The sequence below is a fragment of the Mauremys mutica genome, chromosome 3, assembly GCF_020497125.1.
Source record: "Mauremys mutica isolate MM-2020 ecotype Southern chromosome 3, ASM2049712v1, whole genome shotgun sequence".
NCBI lineage: Eukaryota > Metazoa > Chordata > Testudines > Geoemydidae > Mauremys > Mauremys mutica.
The window spans coordinates 48267441-48284660 of record NC_059074.1 but is presented as its reverse complement, the minus strand read 5'-3'; the positions used below and the strand labels follow the sequence as shown (position 1 = coordinate 48284660).

The following is a 17220-nucleotide window of genomic DNA, read 5'->3' as shown; positions in this document are numbered from 1 at the left end:
TTGAGTTTTTTTTACTTGTAGTTTCCCCGTTCCATCTTTCCATTAGGTCAACCTTTTTCAGAGCCATTTGTTCTGTTAGCAGTGAGATCATATTACAAGATCTATTTCTGAGCTAAATTTGCCATTTCAGAAGGCCAAGTTGGTGTGAGGACTCCTCTTCTACCTTCCATTCACATAGTGTATTCTGAAATCAAATTCAGCCAGGAAATTATTCTTCTCTCCTTATGATCCTTCCCAATAAGAAAAAGGAGGAGAGGAAATTGCATTTCTTAGATCTGAAAAGTGCACTAACATTTTATTTATATATGACTATTTCTTACAGAAAGTCAGACAAACTTTTTGTTTTTCTTGGATAAGAAATAAAGGGACAGACAGTTTTTAAGGCATCCTTGGCTAGTTGAATTGTTTCAGCTACTTTTGAGGCTTATACGCAAGCTGGGAATGCTTCTCCATTTTCAGTTAAAGCCTATTCTGCTAGAACTATCTCTGGGCACTAAAAGGGAAAGACTTGCTATAGGATAAATGTGTGACAGAGGACTAGAGTTCTGTTCCCTGCTTTGTTAAACATTACCAGTTTGGATTTTAGGGCATCTTCTCAAATTTCTTTCTGGAAAAGAGTATGGCAAGCATTGTCCCAGCCAGTAATTTTGGTTTGGTTTATTAGCTACATGACTTGTATAGAAAACAAGTAAGACTTCTGAAATGGTTCCGTTAGTAGTTCTTTACCCGTACAGAGATTCGGTACTAGAACTTTGTTTTAGTGAATTTGGCTTTGTCTGTCTTCTCAGCATTTTTAGTTTCTCAAAATTGGAGGATCGATTGTTATGGGATTCATCCATTTAAATTAAACAAAAGAATATATGATCTTGGATTCAGTTTTGGCTGCTTCAACTGATAACTGGAGGGGTTAAACCCAGTAGCCCCAGAATTTTACAGTAGAAGTAGTCATTTTACAGTTAGAAAAAATTCCACTTATTTTTCATCCTGTTCTGTCAGAGGACAACTCCTCCTTCTATCTTAGGCCATATCTATACTGGTGAACTTACAGTGGCACAACTGTACCGGTGTAACTGTGCCGCTGTAAGATTGTTCGTATAGACACTGTTGACAATAGGAGAGAACTCTCCCATCAACATAATTAAACCACCTCCAACGAGCGGCGGTAGCACTGTCCACATCGGCGCGTCTGTCAGTGTAACTTATGCCACTCAGAGGGGTGTTTTTTTTCACATAAGTTATACCGACAAAAGTGCTTGTGTAGACATGGCCTTATTTTGTATGTGGGAAGCATATGTTACTTCAACTGAGTCAAATGAAAGCTCACCTTCTCCTCCTTCCCTGCTTATGTTTAAAGGCTGCCTGTAAAGCCCTGCCACTTTTAAACAGGAGGTCTGCTCCCATTGCAAAGCTTTGTGCAAGGCATGGTCCAGCGACTGTAGTAGTTACTCTTAAGTGCTTCTTAGGTGGAGCAGGTAACCCTTCCTCTGTGTGTGCGTGTGTGGAGGGGGGCATGGACTTAAATGATGGCCAATTAATGGGGCAACTCCCTTTTCTGTTAAGTATGCTTAAGTACCATGAGGGCATTTTTTCAGTAATCTCTTCTTCCTCCAGTGCCAGTTGCTAGTGAGGGATGCCAGAGATTACCATCGCTGAAACTGTCTTAAATTCTCATTCCTATTCCTAATCCCCTTCCCTCATGTCACTTGTTCCCTGAAACAGTGCCTGCCCCTGCTCTTAAGGGGCCAGCATGCCCTGTCACTTATCTTTAAGTGTATAGTTGACAGCTTAACAGAATTTTCAAACTGCACATGCTCAATGCAGCATTATTATTATTAATTGTTAATTTAAAAGCAGTTACTTTAAACATAGCAAAGCAGGGTCTCTTCCATAAGGCTTATTTTCTATAACCAAAATTGAGGTTCAGAGTTCAGCCAGTTTTTGATTAGCTTCATATAAAATACCCGTGTATATGGGTTTTTTTGTCTTTTTACAACGGAAAAATAAAAATGTGTGATACATTCCCCTCCATTCTCTTGCTTGTCAAGAATTCTAAAGCAAGTGAAGGGGTTTTGCTTACTCATGAGAAAAATTCACCTTCAGTGAAGATGGAATGGCAAATTTCAGCCCCAAAAGTAAAAGTTCCACAAAGTTGAAATATGAGTCTCAAACATGAGGTTCTAATGGAAACTGTTGTAGTTTTGCAGCCTTAACCTTAGTCCATGTGACCAACTCAGTTGCTGTAACTAAGCTATTTTAAATAATTGTTTGCAAACTTCTGCATATAGTTAGCTATAATGGCTTGGTTTTTTTCTTAGGGATATCAAGGAATAGCAGGAACTCCAGGTGTTCCAGGATCCCCAGGGATTCAAGTAAGCTCCTTTTGTCTTTTCTACAATGTGGAAATCTAAGCCAAATCCTGTAAGTACTCATACTATTTCCATTTATTTCATTGAGAGTCCAGAGTGTGGAGCACTTGCAGGATCTGGTCCTTTTCTGTAAAAGAAATGAGTAAAAAAATTTAAATGTGTGTATTTTTTTCTCTCTTAGGGGCCCCGTGGCTTACAGGGTATTAAAGGAGAGGCAGGGAGAGATGGTGCAAAGGTAAAAAGTTACTTTAATATTTACAATCTTGCTTAGTACAAGTAACGGCCTTGGTATTTCCATATGAAACTTATTTAAAAGTGGTTTACTACCAAGACAATAAAGTCAGAACTGAAATTTTGTGCTTAGGATAGTATTTCCATTTTTAATAAGATGTGTCATCTTTAAAATATTGTATATACAATAATACTATCAGTTAAGACCTTTAATGTGACTGCTAATTTCATTTTTAAAAAGTATAGTAGATGGAAAGTGATATTGACAAATGCCTGAATAGCAGGTTATCTATGATTAATGAAATTGTTCTTTTCCATCTCTTTTCTCTCTTCAGGCCCAAAGATAGCCCCCAGGATTTCCTTATTATTAGAGCCCTAATTCAGCAAAGCAGGTTGTTAAATCTTATTAAGGCCCCTGTTCAGCAAAGCACCTAATCATATGCTTCAAGTTAAATATGTGCTTATGTGCTTTGCTTCATTGGGGCTCTCATGTTAAACAAAACTGTTCAGTCAGTAATGGGCAATATTCAGTAATGATTGTATTCCTTTCTTTCACTTCTTGACATTTTTTCGCATTTCAGAGAGTTAGACATTAAAGATGAAAAAGACTCCTTAGGTCATCTAGTCTATTCCCCTGCCACTGGAGGGCTGTGTCTTAAAATATATTTGCTCATGCTTTGACCAGCCTAGCTTGAAATGTGCCAAGACATGGGGCTTCCACCACTTTCCTTAGAAATTTTTTCCACTGTAGTGTAGTTCTCACCATGAGGAATGTTTTCCTGATATTCAGCCTACATTTTCATTTCTTAATTTCATCCCATTACTTCAAGGCGTTTCCACATTGGCTAATTTAAAGCTAGGTGTTTCTGTTGCAGACTGTTTTTGTTAATCCATAATTAAATGAACATAAATTATGGCTACATTCACTTTTAATCAAGGGCAATGGAAGTATGAAGATTGTTTTTACAAGATCTGCAGGTATTTTACTCTTAAATATGTACAGTTAGACTGTATTTAAAACTGCCTGTTTTAAACACTTAATTACATGTAGGAAGACATGCCTGATAGTACTATCTTATAAATTGTTATTACTAGGGCCAGCATCCTGTCATGTGTGAATGTGTGGGTTGACCTGTGCACCAGTGTAGAGGCCCCCTGGACTCTGCACAGGCCTAAGTTACTGCCTGCATGAATCTTGACATTTAAGTCAACTTCTTCATGAAGAAGGTCCCTTTCCTTGTGTTTTTCTGTATTTTATTGCTTTTTAGTAAAGTATGTGTCCATTCTTTTTTTGATTGTGTGTCAGTGTGGATCCCATTGTAGTTGCCCCTGCACGTGAGACTGGATTCTTTTCACTAGCAGCGTCCATAAGGACTCTGCATGCAACCTGAGCCATCTGGTGCACCCACATGAAAGCATAAAAGGTGGGGTGACCATGATCCTTCTCTGTTTCCCTCTTACTACCCATGACAGCAAGATGGAACCTGGCAATGTCCCTATCTGCTGAAATCTCTAGCGTGAGCGATCTTTTTTCTAAACTTCTGAAACATTTCAGAACAGTCTTCTCTTCTTACAATTTCTTGGACAGAATAATCCTCTTCTGGATGGCACTTTTGAACAGAGCCCTCTGTAATATACCTTGGCCATACAGACCTCTCTGTACAATGACTTTAAGATGGTGGACTCAGAACCTGTGGCCTTCAAGTCTTGCTTGTCCTGTGTTGGACTAACTTTTCTTAAAGACTAGCAGAGCAAGTGCCTCTTCTGCCTGGGTAAATCCCATATCCAAAGCAGATGCTTTTTTGTTCTTCACTCAAACCAGAAAGTCACAATATGCCAGACTCAAGTTCCATCTCTTAGAACAATCTATGAGAGTGGCGTTGGACTCAGAAGATCTAGGTTCAAAAACTCCATACTCAGGCATCATGAAAGGCTGGGGTCCTGTTCTTGAATGGCACTGTGACGTCCACCATGATGATCTTCTTCCGGTCCTTGATGATGATGACAATGTCCAGTTGCAGTTGGCCGTCGGTTCCAGGGATGGAGGAGTTTACCCCAACCTTCCCCATGGGTGGCAGGATGGCTCTGGCCAGGCAATCTTGGATGCTGTAGCTGCCAAGTTCTCGAATGGGCTTGCAGGTCTAAATCTGGACCAGGTCACTGCAGCTGATGGCCTGGATGCTGCCTGGATGTGCATCACTAAAAGAGTGATCAAGATAGGTGCAAGAAATCCTTATGCGAAGCAGTAAAGCTTCCATTAGCAGGATCTTTTTTGCAAAATGAAAAAAGGTTTTCTATAGGGGCAGCTCAAAACAATGATTCTGGACTATATGCTGCTTCTGAAACAGTCGAGATTGGCATTTAGCTCTTTCAAAGTGCACTTGACAGTGCTTCATGTGCCAGTTTAGTCACATTCTGTTTTTCAGAACCTACAGTATTGAGATTCATCAAGGGCCTTCTTCATGCCTGTCCTTTGGTTAGAGACCTGATTCTTACACGGATTCTCTTGTATCTCATGGAGCTTCTTTTCAAAATGTTCATTGTATCACCTTATCTTCTTTGTTGTCATCACATTGGCACAGAGTCAGCAATATCCAAGCCCTCATGGTTTTACCCACCAAAATTTTTGGGCATTCCTGGAATAACCTGTGTATTGCCCTCTTAAGTTGTCCTTCCTAAGGTATAAGTTTCTGGGATTGTTAAGGAAAAACATTAAAGGACATGGATACAACCTTCCGATAAAGTAATTGTCACAGGCACTATTCTTTTCCAAATCAAAGTTTATTTTTTATGACTGTAGCTAATGATCCCTAATAGAGTATGTCCTAAAAATTCTAAACAAGGCACAAAATCTCTTAACATAAATCCCTTATTACAAGTTTAAAGAGCATTCAAACTACAATAACATATAGTTTAAGTGATTCTAAGGGAAGCACTTTGTTACAAATGGCTAGTTTGCAACAAATTACTGACAGCCAATGTTCCCTCTAATTTTTTCCATCCATGTGTGGAATAAATTTTGTTATGTGCACCAAGATAATGTGTGGATGTGCGCCACCAGTAGAAACAAAAAGCCTAGATATAATATATTTTTAAAAGGTTAAGTAGGGATAATTACTCCAGCAAGGACAAGTTAGGTATTTTAGAACTCACTACTTAAAGAATTAAATTTAAGTGTAAGAGAAATAAAAAATATGAAATGCATAGACCAGTCAAAACACTAAAATAACATACTTTGAAAGAATAAAATTACAGAGAATATATATGCATTGCAGGAAGTACCAAGAAGTAACAACAACAATACAAATATGTGTTGGGAGGTGAGTGTGAGAAAAAGATTGTGTGTGAGACAGAGAATCTGTGTGTGCTTTACACAGTGTGTGTGACAGAGTGTTTGTGTGTGTGTGACAGTGTGTGTGACACAGATACTATGTATGTGAGACTCAGTGTGTGCATGTGACACAGATGGTGTGCGAGTGTGACACAGACACTGTGTGTGTGTGTTTGACACAGACACTGTGTGCGTTAGCTGCTGGGAAAGTTTCTGAGAGATGCCCTGTCTCTTTAAGAGACACACTGAGAGCTCTCCTGCTCTGTCCTGAGCCCTGTTGTCTCCCCTTCTCATCTCTGTGGAGATGGGATACATGGGGAAGGGGAGAGAGAGACTGTGTTAGCAGACTGCTGGGAAAATCTCAGAAACAGTGCACTGTCTCTTTAAGAAAGACACTCACCCTTCCCCGCAGCAGCTCTGAGTCCTGAGCCAGGCTGTGTCCCCTGCTCTGTGGAGATGGTGGAGATGGGGTACAGGAGTGGGGGGAAGGGGCACACCAGCACCGTCCCCCTCATGCTCTCAGGGCCAGCAGGAAGGCTGTGCGTGCTCTCCTAATCTGGCGGGCGGCACTTAAATCTCTCCTGCGTGGCCGCTCAGGTGTGCATTTTACAGGAACACGGCTGACAGCAGTTATTAAATTACACCTGAGGGAATTCTGCGCCAAAAAAATATAAATTCTGTGCACAGTATTTTAATATTCTGAAAATTGTTGCGTATTTTATTTGTCAAAATAACACTCTGTAATAATGCCAGTTTCAATTATTTTGTAATTTTTACTTCAAAATACCTATCAGCAACTATGTCTGTAACAGTACAGACACAAAAAAATTCCCCTAGCAGTAGGGAATTAAGGAAACTCCTACAACAACAACCCAGTTCCTGTTTCTCTGTTCCCGTTCTCCCAAGAGCTCAGCATGGGGGCCAGACACCCACACCCCCTACCCTCCCAGAGCCTACTTGTGGTGCACCCCCCAGCCCAGACACCCACATCCCCTCCCCACCAGAGACTAGGATCCAGAAGGAGAAACAGCCTGATGCTGGGTCCCAGGCTTGTACAGTGTTTCCTGCAATCTGCCTTCTTCCTTTAGGGCATGCTGGGTAGTGCAGCTGTTGGGAATCCTCCAGCTCTCTCCCCCTCCCCCTGACAGTGTCTTCCATTGTTCATACCTTCTTCTCTTATACCTGAAATATTACATAAAATCACTAAGCGGGCAGCATAATTTATTCTAATTTTCTCCTCTGTTGTCTGAAACTAATGTAAATGTGTTGTTAAATTTAAAGTCTGTGTATTTAAGTAGAGACAAGCCATGGAAACTGGCAATGAAAGTAAATGTTCAAATGCTCTGTTGCCTGATTAAAATAAAATCTGTCTACTAAGGTATCTTTCTCTAGCTTTTTAAGTTCAGGTGGCAGCGAGTTACAATTTAGCCTCTGTTGGAATAGTTCAAGTGAGCTTGAAAATAATAATCAAATAAATATCTCCAGTATCAATAGCAAAAGTATTGAGAATCCTGACATCTGGCAGTTGCAATGACAACAGGAAGACCAAACTCATAAACAAAGCTAAGCTCATGATGCTTTCCCACAGAAATGTGGACAACTTGTGCTTTTATCAAGTTTTTCTTTCCATAAAAAGGGAACTGCTTATTTGAACTGCCTATATGTTTATTATTTTTTTTAAATGTCTCTAATGCTGTACCTGCTCACATATGCTCACCCTTTTCATTAGGGTGGAGTTTCGATGAGATCAGCAGGGAAATGAACAGCCAGGATCCTTGATAGTGTCAAGTGGGGTCTATGTGTATGAAAGCATCCCTCCTACATGCCACTTGCTCCCCATGGCACAGCAATGAACAGAATTGAGGGCAGGGCTCTGACCATTCCTAGGGGCTAAGATTGGCCTATGTGGATTTGTAAACTGCTGATGAGCAACATACAAAGGGTGATGGCAGTATACAATTGTTGTAAACATATGTCTGTTGGTTATATGCACATACTTGTGTTCACATGTACAATATATAACTTTAGTTTTGTAATTGCATAAAGAAATGTGAACTGCTAACTATTTGAGCCGATATAGGCATTGTGGTACAAGTGGGCCTTGAGAAGAGAACTAATGTAGCATTAAAAATAATTATCCAATACCGGCAACATTGGCACCACTAGCTCATGTTGTTCAGACTGGGTCTTCTCCAAAGCCTCGGGAAGTCAGTGGGAATTGCTCCATTTACTTCAGTGGTTTGTATCAGGCCATTTCGTTTTAAGTCTTTTCCTGGTTTGTTAATCAGTTGGGTTATGAAAATATTATTTTTATATATATACATATTTTAATATATTTGTTGTTTTAGGGTGAGCGTGGATTTCCTGGTTTTCCTGGATTACATGGGATGCCAGCATCAAAGGTTGAAATCGAAAGCTTCTTGTAAAATATCCATCCATCTTGGATTATTCCATAACTTCTTTTCATAGCTTTTAAAAGTGATTTTAGTTACCTATATGTGTAAAGTTTAAGTTTATCTATAAACACAGATAAGAGGTGAGACTAATACTGATAATGTTTTATTTCTATGGGCTATAGATCATGTTGTATATGAATTGCTTTAAATTTTGATTTTAATAAAACTTAGAGCCCTCTTTTCTGCAAATAGTGTCAAAATGATGGAATAATTGATTATATTCAAGTTCCTCAAGTCATTCAGTTTGACCCCCAGCATTTTGAAGAACTTTCTTGCACTAATTCCTTAAAATTCTTATTTAACATGTTCTATAATGAAGTTCTCTTAACTACATCTCTTGCTAGTGTGTTCAACTGCCCAATTGATCTTACTCCTTAGAGCTCCTCCTAATGTCTATTTTAAACTTTTCAGGACAGATTTCAAAAGAGTGGAGCACACACAATTGTTCAAAGATTTTCAACTTTTCAGAGATTTTCAACTTCCATTTAGGATCTCATTGAAGTGACCAGATTTCCAAAAGCGCTCAGTGCCCAGCAGCTCCCATTGGGAACACAGGCATTAAACCTATTAGTTGTTGAACATCTCCCCAGAGCAGTGGTTCCCAAACTGGGGTTTGTGAACTCCTGGGGGTTTGCAAAATGTTACAGGGGGTTCTTGGGAAAAAATTCCCTAATGGCGGAGAGAGCTGTCCCTAGGGACGCTGGGCAGCATGGGGCCAGCAACACGGAGCCCCTGGACTTCCAAGAGCTAAGCAGATCAAAACAAGCCTATCTGTCACACTGAGGAGATTAAAACTTCAAGACTCCTTATAAGCAATGGAAAGGGAGGTGGATATTTTTTGTTGCTTTTAAAATTAAATAGGCAGCTAATATTGTTTTTTAAATTATTATGAAGAACAAGTTTAAGCTTTGCTTTAACGTGCGTTGTTTGCCTGGACTGCTCAAGACCTGAATGCTTGTGTAGGAGGAACTCTTTGAGTTGGCTTCTTAAATACCTTCATGCTGTTTCACATCTGATACTCCTTGATGAAACATAGGAGCCTTGTCTTAAAACAGGCTTATTCAAAGTGATACAAGATACAAAGTGAGATCTTGGAAGAGTGTTGCCATTTTCGTAATGTAATAAAATGCTGTAATGATAAATAATAGATAGTATGTAATAAGAGTCATAAAAACAAATTTTATATTTCCAAGATCACTGCTTTTATAATTTATACTCAGATAAAGGAGAAAATCCCTGAAAATATGTATTTCTTAGTTTTGTCAGAAAATGTCACTTTGGTAGAACAAAATGTTTTGCTGAATCTATTACAGAGTTGACTAGACTTTTTCAAAACACAGCAAAGCATGGGCCACTCTGCCTACTCACCTTCCCCCGCTAGCTCCAGGGAACTAAGATGCACATTGCCTCTCTGGCTCCTGGAGCGAGTAGTTAGCAGGGAGGAAGAGTGGAACTGTGGAATTGACAAGAGCTTTTCCTGAGGGCAGCTGGGAAGCCAAAAAAAGTTCTGTTTCAGTTCTCCTGAAACAGAATTTTTCTTTAAAAGCAGCAGAGTCCTGTGGCACCTTATAGACTAACAGACGTTTTGGAGCATGAGCTTTCGTGCGTGAATACCCACTTCGTCAGATGAATTTCTTAAAATCCCTTTCTGTGAAAATGTTTGTTTTTGGTGTTTCATCCCATTAAGAGAGATTTTCCTTAAAAATGCAAACAAAATGAATGGGAAGGGATTCACTCTTTTCAGCCAGCTCTGTGTTAATCAAACAGTGAGTTGTAATACATTGTGGCCGTATATAATTAGCTCAAATTCTAAAAGCAAAATAATCCCTTTATGCTTATTTTATTGTAGGGTGAAAGGGGTCCTAAGGGAGATCAAGGACCACCAGGAATTTACGGAAAAAAGGCAAGTGTGAATTGAATATCATAAAGGGAAGTGCCAGCATTTTTCTGATTTGTTCATTTTGTAAAATGCCTTTTATTTACATGGGGTTGAATCCTACAGTGCATTCTCAGGCATACTTCCATTGAAGTCAATGTTTAGAACAGGGGTTGGCAATCTTTCAGAAGTGGTGTGCTGAGTCTTCATTTATTCACTCTAATTTAAGTTTTTGTGTTCCAGTAATACATTTTAACGTTTTTAGAAGGTCTCTTTCTACAAATGTATAATATATAACTAAACTATTGTTGTACGTAAAATAAATAAGGTTTTTAAAATGTTTAAGAAGCTTCATTTAAAATTAAATTAAAATGCAGAGCCCCCCCAGACCGGTGGCCAGATAGTGTGAGTGCCACTTAAAATCAGCTCACATGCCACCTTTGGCACATGTGCCATAGGTTGCCTGCCCCTGGTTTAGAACAATATCTCTGCCCCAGTATGATCTCTTCATTCAGATACCTCCTGAAAACTCTCTTTTTTTCACTAACAAATTCTAGTCTGTCAATATAACACAGTCACCACACATATGCATACATGTCTAAAACAAGCAAAAACATTCAAAATTACAATCTTATTTTTTTCAGATCTTTGTCTGTCTAAATTCTCAGCTATTTGTAGCAGGGTCGTTGCTTGATTTCTGTGTTTCCCATTTAATACTTCAATAATAATAATAATGGCCTTTTGTCTGAGTAAAGATTACAGCATAGGGTCTATAGTCTTTTATATGTAGGAAATTCCATTACAAATTTTCATAGAAAGCAAACAACAGTGTGAGATTTTCATATTAGTTGTGCTGGAATTGTGTAACTGAGTTTGGGGATACTATTTGAACATCATTTTCCTTCCTTTTTGTTTCTTATATTTTTCCAGGGTGCTAAAGGGGAAAAAGGTGATCCAGGTTTTCCAGGAATGCCAGGACGATCTGTAAGTTCTATAAGGACTGTTTTGCCTTTAAATTTACTTGATTAATACTACTAATAGTGTCATGTTACCTGTTGCCACAGGGGGAACCTGGGAGAAATGGGAAAGATGGATTACCTGGAAGCCCTGGCTTTAAGGTATTTACATATTCATTCAATAAATTGTATTTAGGTGTTTTATTTTTGAACTGTCAGTAACTTGCCAAAGCCTTACATAACGTTGTTATAGGTCTAGTTATTTCTAGCATGCGTTATGAGGGTAGTAACTGGAAATAAAAATTGTGTCTACTGCTGTAGATGTTAGTCAAAGCCATTGGGGTTTCAGTGGGCTTTGGATTAGGGCCCAATTGCTGAAGAACTATTTTGGGAATTTATTATTAGTGATTATCAAAGACTGCTTAGGACTAATCTTGTTCTTTCCATTTCCATACGTATTCCTCTAACTCTGTGAATAATGTAAAACATCAGATATACATATATATTCTTCACAGCATTCTTTCCTATACAGGTAAATGATAAAGAGTTGATTATTATGATGGCTATTGAAAGGGGGGAAATGGCCCACAACACTGCGTACACACTTGAGGGCACAATCTAGCCCTAAACCTGAAATATGCCTCATGTTTAAGTAATTTAACACCAAGAATCCCCCTCCATCAGTTGGTAGCGCATGGGAATTAGCAGGTTTCATGGGAAACAGAGAGAACTACTTCAGCACATCTTATTATGTTGAGCTCCCAATTCTTCACATACTTAGCTAAATGTATATCTGCCTCCTAATAGTAGAGGGTACAAGGAACACAGCCTGATCTTCATACTGGGGACTGTGGTTCACAAGCCTATTAGATTATTGGTTTTCCCATTACTCTGAGATGAAATAAGAAAGATGCTAAGCATTTCAATTTTTAATGCAATATGCAACTGGCTTTCAGTGTCTGATAATAATGAAGTTTGTTTGTGTCAAATAAACTACTTAATATTTCAGTTCTATAAAATAATCCTTTCAGTATTGACAAGTTCATTGAATGTAAGTGATCATCTACAACAGTACCGGTGGTCATACTATTTTTAGAATATATTTGGGAAGGAGAATACATGTACAGTGGTGGCCTTGAAAATTTGAAACTTGCCTTTAATAATTAAATATTTTCAGTTAGATAATCTCACTGTTTGAAGTATTTCCTTTAGATGTTATAGGGAGGAAGTACAAGGGAATAAGGAAGATACTCAGTTTATCTACTTAATCTTAGGTCAGACTGGCAAGTTTTTGGGGCCATAACTGTAATGAGCTTACTTGGTTTAGTCCATATTTTCTGATTTGTCTGCACCTTTCAGAAATGCACTAGCAGAACAACCTGGGTAAAGTTAGTAAAGATTCTGATGATAGTTTATTAAGAAATTACTTCATGCTTCAGCAACTGATAGTGTTTTGGATTTCTCTAGTATTTAAACATTTCATATTTTTATTCACCATTCAATGTAGTTTTCAGCATTTTTCTATTCACCTGACTTTGATCTGAATCTCCTTGATGCATGCAAGTCATGATTATTCACACACATCTGAGAAATCACCCAGCTCTGCCTTGTATAAATGCACAGAGAGATTTGGATTTGGTATCCAAACCGAGTGCATACTAGAGTATGGAATCCCATTTGAAAATCGACACTGAATATTGTAGTATGGAAAGTAGCTGTTTCCCTGCTTCTGAGACTACCCAGGTGATAAAATCAAATATGCAGCATCCCAGAACTCTCATTTTATCAAAACCAAATGAAACTCAGTCTCATAATTTTCTCTCATCCCTGGTATATGACAAGATGGGTTGGATTCCAGTTAATCACTTTGTTTGATGCAGAGTTTTCCACAAAATTTCTAACAAATTCATATGTGTTTATGGCCTGCTCAAGAAATGTATGTCTTTGAAAAACGTGAATTTTGAGAGTATATAATCTGCCTTCACTCTTACAGTAAACCATATGATTAAAAAAATGTAAATGTATACATTCAGACTAAAATACATTTATCTTTATTTCCTTCAATTAACTATTCTAGTATAGGTGTATGACAGACCCAAAAAGTCACCATTTTTTTCATCTCCTTTTGTAGAATATTCCTGAAGTCTCATTTACTCCTGTCACTCACAAAGTTAATTTATTATTGAGTGTGAGAAAGAGGTTGCGCCATAATTGCTTCAGAATATAATAGTTAACAGAAGTCTTTTATTTCTGCTTCATTCAAACATTTTATCAGCTTCACTTTACCATCTGCAGTATTTCATTCTGGGGCCATGGTAATCAAAATCAGAGGATTTAAAAAATGTCTGTCTTTGTTGGAGCTTTTCTGTTTTCTTACAAAATTTCTTTAACATATTTGTTCTGGGAAAGAATGTGAAAGAAATTGTTGCTGCATACCCAGGTTTTGTAATTTAAATTGACAGCAACTTATTATACCTTAACTTGAATAAATATTTTATTTATGCACACTCATTTCTGGAATTATTTTTTTCTATTTCTCTGAGTTTTTAGTAAGGAATAACATGCGTGTTTTGAATCAGAACATAATTATTTGGTCATAGCTTGGTAGTGCAATAGTTCAGAAGTGCCTTGAAATAATTTTCAGAGGACTACTCTTAGTAACGATGGTAGCTGGAATCCTACCTGCAATTATGATATATATATTTTTAACACTAACATGGTGCTTGGCACAAAACAAAGCACAGAAATAAAGATAGTCCCTATCCCAGTTTAAAAGACAGTTTAAAAGACAGACACAGAAGACAGCATGCACTCTATCTAGTAAATTAAGAGGATTTTTTCAATACATAGCTGTATAGATTAGGCACCAAAATACCGTGATCATGAGATTGGTATAAGGTATGAGATCAGTTCTCCCAGAGAAAATCACAGTGTTTTCCATAGGCTTTATGGGATCTGCTGTGAAGTAACAGGTGTGTGGATTGTCACTTCCACACAATACCACAGGACTCTCCCTCACAGTTTGTAATGTGATTCAGCTGGGCAATGTGGTTAGGCTACACTTTTGTTTAAAAAAAAAAAAAAAAGTTCATGAATTGCCTGGAATTGTCAATGAACCCAGATTTTAAACATGCGTTAAAATCACAGTTTATTCCCAAACCACACAGGCTGGCCAGACTGCTATGAAGTGGTTTTGCTGCAGCCCTGTTAAAACACTTTTAAGCACAAAGACCAGTGACTTGCTTTCTCTGAGCAGCAAATCTGACTTTTGAGGTTTTTAATGCTTTTGTTTTAATTGTAGATGCATATTTGAGCAAAATGCCTAAATTCAAGAGTAAAAAATGTTCTGTAGCCTTTTATAATCATTTCAGAGATGCAAACTCAAAATGGCCATTGGTTTGGTTAGTTCCACAGTACTTTTAAAATCCTATAGTTTGTCTTGCACAACTGCCACATTTTTTCTCAGTCATGACACTATATTATCATCCCTTGTCCTTCAAACTTCATTTCCTCAGCAAACTTTGGAGTTCTCATGGAACTCTTGGCAGCTTTGTTTTATTTGCATCCTTTCACAGTCATGAAACTTCACTTCTCTGGATCTAGCCTAGTTTCTGACCTGGGATCTCCCTCTCCGCTTATCTCATTTGATCTCAGTGTGGCTCTTGGTAGGATCATTCAATCTATAAATCTTTTGAGACTTCAGAAAATACTGAAGCTGATGTGTCCCACTTTCATCTGCTTTGAATCTTACTCTCTAACCATTCACTTTTCAGTTTTAGCTCTAGCCTTACCGAATTTAGTGGAGCTCCACACCAGTGCACTGGTCTATGGATTAGCATTTGGACTCCTCCCCATATGCAGGATCTTGGATTATTTTATCTTTCAATTATTTGATGCTGGGAGTCCTTGAATTATCTTATTTATTTTATTTGGGTACAACATTTATTAATCAAACACTTCCTCAACATTGTAATGTTAAGTGCAAACAGAGACCACTTCCTCAGTTGAAGGAAAAAACACCTAAGAGTTAGTTTTACTATTAATAGAGCATGTGAGTTTCATCATCAGTAATACGAACACCCGTCACAGTACATGTTGTAACAAGCAGCTAATAATGACACTTAATAATTCCTCTAATTAAGAAATGCCATGTTTAACAGGTTTTTGGCAGTAAAATATATTTCAGGCTGAACTTCAGTATGCATGTGCATATAACCAGCTATGGAATAATATTTTTAACAAGTGTCATACGTTTTTAAGTTATGTGATGGAACAGGAATACTTTTCACAGTAGTGTTTTTTCCACAAAAATTAACAATGTACTTCTATTGGGGATAGTTTTACACAATTAAATGTACATTATAATGTTGTTATTAAGTAATGTGTTTACATGTTTGAATGACAGATTGTATATTTCAATGGTACATATGTTGAGTAAAGTACATTACCTTTATGAAGTAAAGAATAAAATTCTGAATTGACATTTAATTCTGTGTTTCAATGCATCTTTAAAAGGCATCTGTTTCATAGGGGATTTGGAAATGGTGAGCTTCATACAATGATGAATGGGATGAACAGGCATTTGTTAGGAGTCAGGCTGACTGAGTTCCTGTTGAAATGGTTACTTTAATGCTGATGAGATTGTATTAATGATGTTAAAAGAGCCTAGATAGGTGTCTCATTATTTTACATCTAAAAATGTGTTACCATTTGAATTCACTATTCTTTTTGCACAGAAAGGTTATTTTTTTTGTCTTGGCTACATTTCCTATTTAACACTTTTCATTTTAAAGGGAGAAGTTGGGAAGCCTGGTTCTACAGGACCAGAAGGACGTCGGGGAGACCCTGTGAGTGTTTTAACTGCTGAAATATTGGGCATGTTTTATTAGTGAATGATTTAGTTCATGTGTCAGCCGTTCCAAGTTTGAACAGTTTGTTGTATTCTGAAGTAGGAGTAGGAAGATCTACCTTTAATATATAGACAGTGGAGTCTTCATTCATATATATCAAATTTCATTTGACAACTCTGTAGTCTCTCTCTCTCTCTTTCTCGATATAGATTAGATATAATTTTGAAGACTGCAATAATTTTACACACAAAAACACCACTTCTTTTCTGTCAGAACAAAGGCATAGCGAGGCACAATTGAGGTTCTAGTTAACATTTTTGTTTAAATGATATAATTGCATATATTACTTTAAAATAAAAGTACATTCATGTTATAGAGATAAAGTTTATAGTTAAACCTGGCTGTTTTTAAATTATTTTCAAATAAGCATTAGACACGTTTGAAAAAAAAACAGTTAAAGTCTTAAATTTGTAGTAAGTCCTAACTCAAAAATTCTTTCCTCAACATTTCTTAAGTTAATAAAAATTCTCGGAGTATAACAGAAGCCTTTTTACAGTCTGAACACTGGAGCTTCTACTAATGCCATTATAATCCCAAGAAATCTTCCTTTGTATTCCATTATTTGTAGTTAACATTGACTTTCGGTTGCTATCATAATCAGTACCTCTGACAAAGTAAAGGTGCTGCAGCTTGTTAACTGGTCCAAGCTGACCGTAGGCTGCTCAAGGTAGAGCATAAAAGGATGGAGAAAGTGGAACAAATCAGGAAGGATGTGTTTTCTCCCCTTCTAGCTGAATCAAGTGGAGAAAGCCTCTGGGGAGTTGCTGCCCAGTATTTTTCAGTTGACTTACTGTGTTTTTAGGATTGTTTAGTGGAAATTAGTAAGTCCAATTAAAGGACCTTAAAGCGACATAGGCTTGAAACTTATTTCCATTCCCTGACTGATGAAACTGTCCACCAGTTTACAGTACTATATAACATAAGTCATCTCTCAGGATGCTAGCTGTAGTACTACAAAAGTTTCTAAAATTGTAAAGTTGTGTTTTTTTAGTTTTTATGTAGAATACAATCTATCTGTAAAGCGGTGTTCTCAAACATTGTCCACTCATGGTCTGCAGAGCACTTTCTGGTAGTTTACAGAGAGCTGGCTTTTT

At 37.6% G+C, this 17220-nt stretch overlaps 1 protein-coding gene across 3 annotated transcripts in view; it reads left to right on the top strand.

Annotated features, from left to right (window-relative positions):
• COL21A1 (collagen type XXI alpha 1 chain) overlaps positions 1–17220 on the top strand; it is a 209249-nt gene that overhangs the window by 104682 nt on the left and 87347 nt on the right. For all 3 annotated transcript variants that reach the window (XM_045008463.1, XM_045008464.1, XR_006577691.1), the window contains 7 exons: positions 2316–2369; positions 2548–2601; positions 8277–8330; positions 10234–10287; positions 11191–11244; positions 11325–11378; positions 16010–16063. In XM_045008463.1, coding sequence (XP_044864398.1) covers positions 2316–2369; positions 2548–2601; positions 8277–8330; positions 10234–10287; positions 11191–11244; positions 11325–11378; positions 16010–16063 — 378 coding nt within the window. The remainder of the gene's footprint in view (positions 1–2315; positions 2370–2547; positions 2602–8276; positions 8331–10233; positions 10288–11190; positions 11245–11324; positions 11379–16009; positions 16064–17220) is intronic.